At 50.7% G+C, this 12,959-nt stretch overlaps 1 protein-coding gene across 1 annotated transcript in view; it reads right to left on the bottom strand.

The window, feature by feature from the left end:
- Positions 1-448: 448 nt before the first annotated feature.
- Positions 449-12,959, bottom strand: part of LOC144163367 (coatomer subunit alpha-like) — a 33,494-nt gene continuing 20,983 nt past the window's right edge. Inside the window, exons 12-13 of the mRNA XM_077694324.1 lie at positions 11,136-11,400; positions 449-1,751 (exon numbers count right to left, since the gene is read on the bottom strand). Coding sequence (XP_077550450.1) covers positions 610-1,751; positions 11,136-11,400 — 1,407 coding nt within the window. The 3' untranslated portion in view covers positions 449-609. The remainder of the gene's footprint in view (positions 1,752-11,135; positions 11,401-12,959) is intronic.

The following is a 12,959-nucleotide window of genomic DNA, read 5'->3' as shown; positions in this document are numbered from 1 at the left end:
AAAATTGACGTCATTGTTATTGGGTCAATGCGGGCTCTTGAACGAACCAAACTTGTCGTTCGTCTTCATAGCCCTTTTAAATAATGAATGAGAACTGTGCACGTTCAATTCGTCAATCACAGAGAAATCAAGGAGTTCTTCCAATCACGTTCAATGTCTTCAAAAGAAAGCTCAGGCCACTGCCAAGTCCCCAGTGCCCACTAACAGACAGACTCAATGCAAGATACTATGTGTTAGCAGTATTGCACTGGTGCAGTGCTAATACAAACAATGCATTCGGTACACCTTTCGGAGTTTTGCCACTGGGCAGAGTTGCACCATACGGTTTAGGACCACCCTGCAGTTTCCTGTCCCCATAGCAAACCCTGGGGGATCTGCCGTAGAGAATTTTCGCTCTAGTAACACACATAAAGAACTATGCAGCACACATCAACAGGAAAGAAGCAGAGACCCACAGAAGCTGTGTTTATTACTTGGAATGAAGTGCCAAAGCAAGACTTCAGACCCTTTCCAGTGAAGAGGACTGAGCACTGCCGACTCATATACAAGGGACGCACTGTTAGCTCTACAAGGGCAGGCCACAACAATAAAAAACAAAGGGGGGAGGCATCAACGGAACTGAAGGCTGCTGATGCGTAGGCCGATGGTATCCTTGCCGACCTCTGCCACAGAGCACACGACACACACGGAGCCCTTGAACTCCGGCAGATAACTCGTAGCGCACAGCGGACACTTCACCTCCGGCTTGCCCCTGTAGATGGGGACGTAGCTCTTTCCGCAAAGAGCAAACGGGTTGTGCTCATCGTACCGGACCTCGTGTTGGTCTGTCGGAGTCTTGTCGCAGGCTTGGAGGATCTTCCGGGTCTGCGAGGCCACCTCGGGTCGCGGACCGAGCTCCAGGAGGCGTCGGCCGAACGACGCCGCCGTTTTGTAGTTCTTCAGCTTGAAGAACAGGTTGAGCGCCGTGCGGAGCGTCAGGATCTGGTGGACCGGCTGGAGATTGCAGTGTGTGAAGTAGGCCGCCATCTCGCAGATGCGCTTCTGCTGCTCCAGGGTGTCCTTGGGGAGGGCCTTGCGCTCGGTCTCGAGCGAGAGGCCGAGCACGTACTCGCGGCAGACCTCGATGAGCTGCTGGGCCTCCGCCATCTCCTGTCTCGTGTCCACAGAGAGCAGCAGCACCGAGAGGAGGAGGGCCCGGAACTTGTCCACGGCTTCGGCAAACTTCCCGGAGGTCGTCAGCTGGTAGCAGACCTGGAGGCGGTCGAGCAGGTCCGACAGCTTGCAGCCGACGGCCGGGAGTCCACCCTTGGACGAGCTGGCCTCCTTCCAGTTGCGGAGGGGGTGGCCGTAGAGGCACGGGAGCTCAGGCAGCCCCTGGAACGCGGTGCGGGACCGCGCAAACGTCGCCATGAAGAGCGGCCGCAGCGGTTCGAAGACGACGGCGCCAACTTGGTCGTGGAGGAGGCGGAAGGCCGTCTCGAACGATCCTGCCAGCACGTGGTCGACGGCGAGCTTGGAGTTGTTGACCCACTGCTGGCTCTGGGACACTCCCTTGGTCGGGGCCACGAAGTAGCCCTCGTCCCCGGCACCTGGGGTCGGCCCCACGGTCTCGGCGAGTTCTGGCGGAAGCTCGATGTCCTCGTCGACGTCCCAGCCACCGCCTTCTCCACCCGCCTCGGCTGCCACCGGTGCTTCCTTCTCTGCTGCGTTGCCTTCCTCATCCAGGGCAAGTTCAGCATCATCGCCCCAGCCTGGCGAGAATCACAAAGAGAAGAGACTCCATCAGTACAACATGCGGTTGATACGGGAAGTCCCTGTAGATTTCTAAGTACAGTCTACGCTCGTTACAGCGGATCCGGCAACAACGGACTTTCGGTTACAACAGACCATTTCTGTTGGTTTGTCTGGTACCCATGCATTTTAAATGGAGTCCACTCCGCTCACAACGGACCCGGCTAGAGCAGACTATCGGCTACAACAGACTAAATTTTAGGCGAAAATTGTTTCGACTGAACGTTTATAGCGGACTTCCGCGGGGCCGGCACCCGGTGTGCTTTTTCGTTTATTTTGGCAAGAAAACTATTATGTCTGGCAACATTGCTGGCAGCCGGGTCGTTGGCGCAGCCAAGCCAAGCCAGTGGCTTTTTTTTTTGTGCGACGAGCGGCATGAGCGGCAGGGTAGCTGATTTCACTATCGGATAAATTAAGCGTAATTAACGCTGTTGAACACGAGGAAAAACAGGCTGACATCGCCAGAAGTACAGGCCTGTCTAAGCACAGTGTCCGCTGTACCGTCAAGAACAAGGCCGCTGCCGATAAACGCGACTCCGGTGAGATTGAAAACAGGGCAATCGAATACTCGAAGTGGTGCACTCGGAGGCGAGTCTGCCAGCGTCAGTTTTTTTATGTAATAAAAAACTCGGATTCAGTGAAGTTCGGCTTTTATTATTCCCACGCACGCATCGTTCCCGTTCCGTTCGGTGAAAAAGGTAAGAAATGCCTCAAGTAGGGGTTGTTCCCCATCCATTGTGTGCAATCTGCCGGTAACCGTGCGCAGTCCAACTGGTCTAACTTTCGATTTTACAGCTGACCGTCATCAGATTATTTCATTACATCTGTTTCAATGACCAGAATAAAATCGCTAAAAATGTGGAATCTGCCTTGAGGGAACGTCAGGCAGCGATCCGATTTGTTTGACGAACGGTTTCGGGAAAACCTGCCTCGTCGTGAGGGGATTTAAAAGAGCCTAGCTAATGCTGATGGGCACGACTGATGTTTTATAGCTAGTTTATAATTGCGCCTAGTTTATTCTTGCGTTGTTTGCTCAGCTCATCTTGCGTCTTTACACGCTTGACCACATGCGCTAGGCCTTTTCGAAGTGCCGGTGCTAAGTTTTGGAAACGGTGTTTACGCGATTCTTTGCCCTCGCGCGAACACTGTGCAGAGGTGCTGCAGGCGTGTAGAAAGAACAAAGTGTATGTACTATGCATGCAATATCGGTCAAAGTACCCACTGTAGAGCTCATAGCCCCCCCCCCCCCCCCGTCGGATACTGCATACTTCGGCTACAGCGGACGTTTTTTTCCGGATTCAGAGGGTCCGTTGTAACGGGCGTAGACTGTAGCTACAAAGCTAAAGATAAGGCCTCCAACCACAGCCACAAAGCAAGAAGTCATGAAATTCTCTCCTGATTAATCAATGCACAGCAAGAGCATTTACTTGCTTTTGTGTGTGTGTGCGTGCGCTCTTGTACCTTGATGTGCTTTTTAAGTGTCTTAGGGTCACCACTTTAAAGTTGCATAGGCAACACTTGTCAGAACAGTTCAGACACAAGGAGCAGCAAATACCCTGCATTTAATTAAGTATGCGATTCTGAAAAAGAAAAAAAAAAAGCAATAAAGGTAGCCTGGTTTTGTTGTCAGACCCGGCCGAGATGTAAGATATACATTTAGGCGTAGACACAGCAGCTAAAAAAAGCTGTCAAATAAACTTGGTGGCGCTGCGCGTAGACCTTCAATTGAAAGGTCACCTGGTGGTGGAGCTCCTAACTTCACAGCGTCCTCGACTTCATGCGATTCCACCATATGGCTGCACCAACGACCGTCCCAAGCAAGGTGGTGCGCAGGCGCCAGCAACATACGTGTAAAGCAAGGTTTTTTGTGCGAGCTCACACAACGTGAGCCCAACGTGCGAGCTTACCCGTAATTTTAAAACAGCTGTGAAAGTGCAGACGTGCTAAGACCCATGCCAAAGCTTCTCTTGACATTATGCACCGCCGCAGACCTTGACAACGCCGCTTTGTCTCCACAGCTTCGTGTATTTACAATGCAGAAACATCAGCATTCTAGTTTCACTAATTCCAGCTTCAGCCAGCCTCCTCGCTGTATTGCTGTATTTCATGGTGCCTGCTTCACCAGGGGATGCTCCCTTTTTGCTGGTGCTGAGAACGATTGCTGGGGTGCGGTGGTAGCGGGACTATGGATGGCACTGCATCGTTTGCGAGCGAGCACCTCGTCTACATCAAGCAGCACGAACCCCTCGAAGCTCTGAAAAATTACCGTATTTATTCGATATAAGGCGGTCACGATTAAAAGGCGAGGGGGGAGTTGAAGGACCCAAGAAAAAGAAAAAAAGTTTGCACACTAATATAAGGTGAAATAACGAAAAAAAAAAAAAAAAGGCAACTAAATTCCTTACCTTTCAGCAAAGCAGACATCAAGTATTCATGAACTATCTGCAGACAACGGGATTTATTCAAAGCGAGACGAAAGTGCAACTTAGAAACCGCTTCAGAGGTGGTGGTATCCAAATCTTCCTTGTCACTTGCGCACTCAAAGAGGTCATCGTCCTAGGCACCGTCAAGAGCATTTGAAATGCAGCACTTGCGGAACGATGCCGCAACCATGGCTTCGGGGATCGCTGCCCAAGCGTCGACCACCCACTGGGCGAGCATAGACGGGGACGCCCGCTTCAGGCGTCCCGACGGCGTCAGGGCCACAGTGTCAGACGCCATCCATTCGTTGTACAGCCGTCTGACGTGTGCCTTAAAGGGCTGGTTAAGGCAAACGTCAAGCGGCTGTAGTTGACTCGCCATGCACCAAGGAATGACAACCAGCTCCGTCTGGTTGTCCATGAGCTGCTTCTTCACACCTTCCGTGAGGTGCCCGCGGAAGGCGTTGAGCACCAGCATTGACCTCCGAGCGAGCATTGCCGCTGGTCTCCGGCACCACACCGCCTTTGTCCAGTCAAGCAAAAGCTCTTCCGTCATCCACCCTTTCTCCTGGCAACGGATGTGGACGTTCTGTGGGAACACCTCGTTCTTTGGCATAGTCTTTCTGTTCAGGATGATGAAGGGGGGCAACTTCTGCCCATCGGCGGTGCAGGCTAACATCACGGTTATCCGAGCCTTCTCGTTGCCTGTAGTGCGCAGGCTCACTTGGCGATCACCTTTTTGGTGAATGCTCTGGGCCGACGGCATGTGAAAAAAAATCGGAGTTTCGTCGGCATTGCCAATCTGCCCAAGTAGGAAGTCGTGGTCATGTCGCAGGCCGATAACACATCTTTGAAAGGAAATTAGTTTTTCTTCATAGTCTCCTGGCAACTTCTGCATCACAGAGGTCCGCCTTCGCAACGAAAGCCCGGCCCTCTTCATGTACTTTTGCACCCAGCCCCGGCTGGCTTTGAACTTGAGAGCGGGAATGCCATGCTCTCTTGCGATTTTGCGTGCCTTCATCTGCACGATGTCAGTAGTAACTGCCAAACCGCGGCCTCTTCTCTCTTTGACGAAGCCCGTCAGCACTTTTTCCACTTCGAGAAACGCTCCCTTTCGTGGGCCACGGAAAGCCTTCCTCGTCGCGGCGCATGCTAAAAGCGACATCTTCTGTTTGTGCCAATGACGCACGTTGTTCTCGGGAACGTCAAACTTGCGACCCGCCGCGCAGTTTCTAGCGACTTCCACCTCTGCTATGACTTTCCTCTTGAAGGCTGCATCATAGTACAACGACGACTCGCCATTGCGCTGGTCGCGTGAAACAAGCACAGAGAAAGAAAATCTTGCAACAGGGACTCCGAGAGCTCTAACAAAAAAAAATGCAAAATGGCGTACCGACTTGTTTACAAGCTTTGCGGCTACTACTGGCTCAGCTCGTTGACATGGTCAAAGGCGTCTGCTGCCATGGCCTCTGCTGTATTGCGAACTATTCAATACCCTTGCAGTTGCCGAAACTCGGTAATTACTATCTGCAACCTGCGTTCGTGTAAAATTTTATGCGTTTTATTCTGAAATCTCTTTGTTACATTTACAAAAGTGTCGTCGGGCTCTTTTGGAAGCTTGGAAATGGTTGCAAGGTGGAAACCAAAACTGTCACACCAGAGTCGGCATATTGGGATACTGAGCTTCGAATATAAGGCGGGGTATGACTTTGAGACCGCACATTTTGGAAAAAAACCTCGCCTTATCTTCAAATAAATACGGTACCGTTTTTTCACAACTATGCACTCAGAAAAGTGTCAACTTCAAGTACCGTCATTATCTGTCAAAGGATGGTCTTAGCAGGGGATTGCTGCAGCGCACACATTCCTTCGTTTACGATCGCAGGGAATGTTAAATAATCTCACTTAGTTTTTTTACCAGCTGTGTGTATTGAAATTGCAATCCTTTATAAAGCATTTGCACCGCAATTTTTCCTTGAGCAAGGGTTAACTCTCGCTCCCATGTGTGTTCAACGGCTACCACGACACACATTCCCCTCGGTTTAGTCTTTTATAACTCGTTTCGATTGTTGGTGACCCAAACCCATTGAAAAAGTGACTACGAGCACTGTGGTGAGCGAAAATGTTTTCGCACGGCTTTCTCCAAACTATCGCCTGCTCCCTCCGAAGAGTTGGCCAAGCCGTAGGTTATAGCCAAGCGATCACAACAGCTGCAGAGTAAGCCTGTTGAGGGGCCAAAAAGATCTAAACACCTCCGAGGGGCTGGTGCCTGTGCAGATTTTTTTATCCCACACTGGAGGGTGCTGTGTTATATGGTCTCAGCAGTGTCAGTTTTGCGATTTTCTTTGAACGATGAAAAAGCATTGTCTTGCAATGTGTGCCCTCACCTAAAAGTATAACCTTACACTGCGATCTGGGCACACGGACTACTGATATCACTAGGTACAACAGACTACCAACTCCAAGCTCTACTGAGTCTTCATATCCAGTGGGGTCAAAAGTTGATTGATTGATTGATTGTGGTGTTTAATGCGCCGCCGCAACGCAGGCAATGAGGTGCGCCGTAGTGGAGGGCTCCGGATTAATTTTGACCACCTGGGGATCTTTAACGTGCACCGAAATCTCGTACACACGGGCGTTTTTGCTTTCCGCCTCCATCAGAAAAGCGGTGGGGTCAAAAGTGGTCTTACGTTTACATGGCCAAATACACAAATTGTGTGCAAGCCCACTAAACACCAAAAAGATAGCACTGCTAGAAAAATTTCATGAAAGTTGACTGAAATCCCACTTCCTGACTAAAGCTTGGTATTCAGCTAAAATGAGAAAGGGGAAAATTTTGGTGACGGAAGAATGTTGCCCCGAATGAGACTCCTCTAAATGAAGCGCGCATACTGCCTGCACAAGGCTGCTTTAGTGGTCTCCCCTTGTCAGAAATGCACTACAGTGGAACCCCGATAATACAACTTTCAAGGACCGCGCAAAAGCGTCGTATGACTGGGGTACGACACGTAAATGTTGGCATAGTAGACTGTCTCATGCAACAGGTGGGCAAAGAATTTAACTGCTTTATTTAGAGCGTTCGTGGGTCAGCTTCGAGCCCCTAGCTAAAATCCCACGTTTCTAAAGAAAGAAACAGCTATTTGGTGGCCCCCTCCTCTCCATAGCGTCTGCATTACGACACCAGACATACGCCGTGCGCCACGTGACCCCCATGCCGCCCGGTGCTAGCCCGCCAGCCTTGTACCGTGCGCGCGCGAGGTAAGTTGGGAAGGCCAACGCGACCGAGCAAATTGAGAGGGGAAAATGCGAGAGCGTGAAGCTGCCAAGGCCAAGCGAAACGAATGATAGTACGAGACGCCGATGGGGAAAAAGGCAGGGAAGAAAGGAACGCAGCCACCACACGGCGCTGAAAGACACTGATAAGCAGGGAGCAGGAGGTAAGAGTGGTAACAGCTGGAAAGAAATGACCGCGGGGCGGCGATGTGGAGGTTGAAGCAATAAACAGGAGAGGAGAGGGCGTCATGAAAAGAAGAAACTTGGACCGAGTGGGCGAGGAAAGCGGGCGTTCGGTCATCGCCACGGGGTTGGGGCATACGTGTTTTCATGTTCGTTGGCTTGACAGGAGCTTCAAATTCGCGGTCCACTGACTCGTGGTTGGCGCATTGGTGTTCTGCTGCCATGTGGGGCCGTCGCAGGTTAACCCCCACCCGCCAGTAGCCGCCTGCTTGCTTGCGTCTGTTCAGCAAGTGGTCTGGCCCGCCTGCTGACCTTTGCACATCAAGCAGCGTCAAACGGGGGTGAAGAATAAGGAAAGGTCAGGACGAGGCGGCGAAGCAGCGTAAAGGGCGGGAAAAATGCCGGTTTATCCCTGGTAGCGTCCGTTGTATGAAGTGGACAGCGTGCACCCAAGCGTTGTGCAATCTCAGTTTTTAATGCATTGTTTCTAAGGGGTGTTTGCTGGGGCCAAGGTGATCCGTCGTAAGAAGCGCGTCATTGTAGAGCCGGAAAACGTACCGTATTTTCGCGATTCTAAGCACCCCCCCTAACATTGGGGAAAAATTCAGAAAAAAAGTTTGCCTGCGAATCTAAGCACCCCTTTGTTTTCAAGGACGCGCGCGTAGCCAATGCCGCCAAGCGCGCTTGCTCCAAAGAGGCCACTAGCATCTAGTTCTAGCATCAAAGAGGCCACTAGTAAGTAGTTCTGAGTGTGAATAAAATTGGCACGGAAAAAAGCGACTACGGCTGATTTTCGGCGTCCGCGTGCGGCAAATTTTATCAGCTGCTCTTTGAACGGAAGTAGGGGAGAGATGGCGAGGGAGGCGCAGCAGAGAAATGAAAAGGGGCCGAGCAAACGCTTTGACTTGGAGCAACACCCTCTCAGTTGCTTGGAGGGAGCGGCTTTACACAACGTGACGTCAAGACCTCTCCCTCCCCTAACCATTTGCCGAGGCCGTCTGGACACGTGGTTTTGCACTTCTGGTTCCCGAAACACACAAGAGATGGCGACACAGAAGTCGGCGGCGCTTGGTGGTGGGTCCGGTCCGGCAGGTCCGGCGGCGGGCATATCTGGGCGGTTTGCGGTGTGCAGAGGTCGCACGCAGGCGTTACTTTGTTCTGGCGTTGTTCCATATTTGTGATGTGGGTATGACTTCTAAAAGGTCTTCGTACAGCTTGAAGATCAAGCAAGCTGCTATCGCGTTTGGCGAAGCTAATGGAAACCACAGTGCTGCCGCGGAATTCGGCGTGGACCGTGCCTGCATCATCAGGTGGAGAAAGCAGCGGGACCAAATTTTTAAAGGCGCCATGACATGGAAGAAGTTTACGGGACCGCAAAAGGGCCAACATCCCCAACTCGAGGAGGAAGTTTGTGAATTTGTTCACAGCGAACGATGCAGTGGTTTTGCTGTGACTGCCGACGCCATCCAGGCGAAAGCGATGGAGATCGCCGGCAGAATGCAGATTCCCCGCGCAGTCTTACGTGCAAGCCGCGGCTGGGTTGAACGGATGATGCGAAGAAACGGATTTTCGTTGCGACGCCGCACAACGATCTGCCAAAAGCTGCCGGGAGATTTTGACGACAAACTTGTCGCTTTTCAGAAGTATGTCATAGGCCTCCGCCGGGATCACGACTACAGTTTTGGCCAGATCGGCAACGCAGATAAGACGCCAGTGTTTTTTGACATGCCGAGTGCCTACACAGTGAATGAGGTAGGGGCCGGAGAAGTGAGAGTGAAGACGACCGGATACGAGAAACAGCGCGTCACAGTGATGTTGTGCATAACCGCTGACGGCCGTAAGCTCCCACCGTACATCATTCTGAAGCGGAAGAACATGCCGAAGAATGAACCTTTTCCTGGTGATGTCATCGTAAGGGTACATAGAAAGGGTGGATGACGGTGAACTGATGTCCGATTGGATCGAAGTGGTGTGGCAGCGGCGCCCGGGGGCAATGCTCGGCGGACCATTCAGCACGCGATCTATGCTGCTGTTGGATGCGTTTCGCGGCCATCTTACCCCGGAGGTGAAGAGGAGGCTGCAAAAGAGCAACTGCGACTTGGTCGTCATTCCAGGTGGAATGACGCCAGTGTTGCAACCCCTGGATGTCTCGGTGAATAAACCGTTTAAGGTGTACCTTCGCCAGGAGTACGAAGAGTGGGTGCGGGACCCCGACCGGAAGAAAACGCCGATGGGAAAGTTGCAGAAAGCGTCCCCATCGACGATAGCAACCTGGATTTCCAATGCGTGGAAGCGGATTGAAGTGGACACCATCACGAAGTCGTTCAAGAAGTGTTCTATCACGAACAACTTGGACGGAACGGAGGACGATTTGCTGTGGGGCACAGAGAGTGTAAGGTGAGGGCACACATTGCAAGACAATGCTTGCACACATTGCAAGACAATGCTTTTTCATCGTTCAAAGAAAATCGCAAAACTGACACTGCTGAGACCATATAACACAGCACCCTCCAGTGTGGGATAAAAAAATCTGCACAGGCACCAGCCCCTCGGAGGTGTTTAGATCTTTTTGGCCCCTCAACAGGCCTACTCTGCAGCTGTTGTGATCGCTTGGCTATAACCTACGGCTTGGCCAACTCTTCGGAGGGAGCAGGCGATAGTTTGGAGAAAGCCATGCGAAAACATTTTCGCTCACCACAGTGCTCGTAGTCACTTTTTCAATGGGTTTTGGGTCACGAACAATCGAAACGAGTTATAAAAGACTAAACCGAGGGGAATGTGTATCGTGGTAGCCGTTGAACACACATGGGAGCGAGAGTTAACCCTTGCTCAAGGAAAAATTGCGGTGCAAATGCTTTATAAAGGATTCCACGAACTCAAGTGAGAGCGATGGGGAGAGCGAGTGAGGGGCTATCGGACCCAAACGGTGGGTTCGCTGTCTGAAAGGGTAACCACATGGAGCGTTTTTTGTGAGTGACGCGACAAGCGATTTTTCGCGTAACTCAATAGGTACAGTAAACAGCTACGGTAGTATGGCGGCAGCGACAAGCGATGTGCCGCCACACTACCTGCTTATTGTACCCATTGAGTCGCGAAAAATCGCTTGTCACGTCACTCACAAAAAACGCTCCATGTGGTTACCCTTTAGTTTTCTTTTCGTAAACGTCAAATAAGATGTTACTTCCCATGCCAATTTTGTCAAAATATTGGCGCCAAAAGGAGGTGGGTTTTTGGATTTTTCGAATCTAAGCACCCCCCCTCACTTTGAGGGAGTACCGGGACCTTGAAAAAAAGGGGGTGCCTAGAATCGAGTAAATACCGTATAATCGGGGTTTCGCTGTATTATGGTGGACCCAGAATATTTACACAGAAAGAGAGCCTCCAACGCACTATTGTGGGTGCAGCACAAGAGCACCACCAGATCGACGCGATCAAGCCGCAACAGCCCCAAAAGGCAGCCCAGCCCACCTTCGGCGTCGACATCCATGACTTCGGCGGCAATGGCTGTCTTCTTGCCCGTGGCGGCGGTGTCGAAGAAGCCCCGCGTGACGCTCAGCAAAGGCCAGTTCTCGTCGCACGGCTGGATGGGCACCGGGGGCATCAGCAGCACCGCATTGGGGTCCGGAGTCCCCAGAGACTCGGCGTTGGGAACCATGGGGGCCAGCGCCTCGGCCTCCTCTTCGAGGCCGTGCGTGCGGGCACACAGGTAGGCCAGGGACGTCTGCCCACAGTTCTGCAGGAACATGGAAAGAGAGAAACACATGTTAGGCTGTCAGAACCCGAATTCGACTCGATTGCGTTGCACCCTGAACTGGATTGACAAGTTCCTGCTCCAAGTGTTGCCTCGTGCTGAAGAGAAATCCACTAACCGTGCTGTAGCTTTACGCAATACACTGAAACTTGTGTGCTAGAAAATTTTTACGATCCTTAAAATTTAAAATGCACAAAAAACATTTTATATTCTCCTGAAAAGACTGAGTGCCGCCAAGAAGATCAAGGGTTATCGATCACCGCTAAAAATTCCAGGCCTCGAAAATGACACTTCTAAATTCGAGGGTTTTCAAGGTTTCCAAGGACGTGTGCGAACTTTGCTTGAAGTACTGACAGCGGCAACAGGTACAACGTAATGTGTAATTAAAACAAGATGGCATTGATGCATGCATCACCAAGCCTACTGCTTCATGTCTTCCCGCAGTTCTGCAACACGTGCGGGGCTGATGGCTGGCCCTTTTTTGGTGAACGATAACTCGACTAATACGGAACATTTTTGCAGGATGACATTCCTTGGATAATGCTCCAACAATTGCAAGCGTAAAACCCTTCAGAACCCTGTTTAGGGCCCCCTTTAAGTGGTTTATTTTGAGGCTTCAGTCACATTTGGGCTTCTTAAATCTGCCAGAGGATTTCGCTGAAGAGCGGACATGTACTCTGGGGTAAAAAAATGCACGAAAAAAATTGCTTTTTTGGAAGTGGCATTCTAAAAATGTACAAGTGTTTTTCCTTACGACTGCCAAATTTTACATTTAAGGTCCATACACTTTAGCCGTTATATCATTTAATAACCAAAAGCCTAAACCAAATTGGCTAGATTTTGACACTCAACACATGTCCAGTTAACCAATGAAACACCACCCAGCAGTGCGGAGATACAGCACTTCCAGAATTGCTATTTTTTTTTATCCATTGGCACAAATATTTTGTCACTACAGCTGATATGCATAAGTATTTTTTTATAGAACTCCGCAATGATATGGGGCGAAAAAATTTGCAAATGCACACAGTACAGTGTAGTCCACTTATAACAATATCCAAGTGCTAAGAAAATCCATCATTATAACCGATAATTCTTATAAGCGGGTTGCGTAACAAAAAAATGCAACAGAGCTCAAAACATTTTATTAGCATGCAAGCAAGGTCGCACTACTACTAATTTGCAGAAAAGAAGCCATAGTGTGTCAGCTTTGTTTGCTGCACGTGAAATTTGGGTACATCTTTTTCGAGAGCATCTATAAGTACTCCACCTGGCTGAGCTAAAGGTCCTTGGCAGAAACGAAGTCCCTGGAGTACTGTATCTTGCATTTGGCCTCCTGTGAAGACCCTACCTGAGTAAGCTGCGCAACTACGTTGTAAAAGTCATCACTGCCACCGCTGTCCGCAGCACGTATCCGCACAACAACCACCTCTTCAGTTAAAGCCACTACACACTGCTCTCATCCGCCGCCTAGGCCTCTACAGCGGCTGTGGCCGTGATGGAGGGGCCTTATCCGCAATGAGGCACTCGGATATTTCCGA

Source organism: Haemaphysalis longicornis, unplaced genomic scaffold (genome assembly GCF_048455015.1).
Source record: "Haemaphysalis longicornis isolate Haplotype H1 unplaced genomic scaffold, Haemaphysalis longicornis Haplotype H1 scaffold_12, whole genome shotgun sequence".
In the NCBI taxonomy this organism is placed as follows: Eukaryota; Metazoa; Arthropoda; class Arachnida; order Ixodida; family Ixodidae; genus Haemaphysalis; species Haemaphysalis longicornis.
This window is presented reverse-complemented; position numbering and strand designations above follow the sequence as displayed.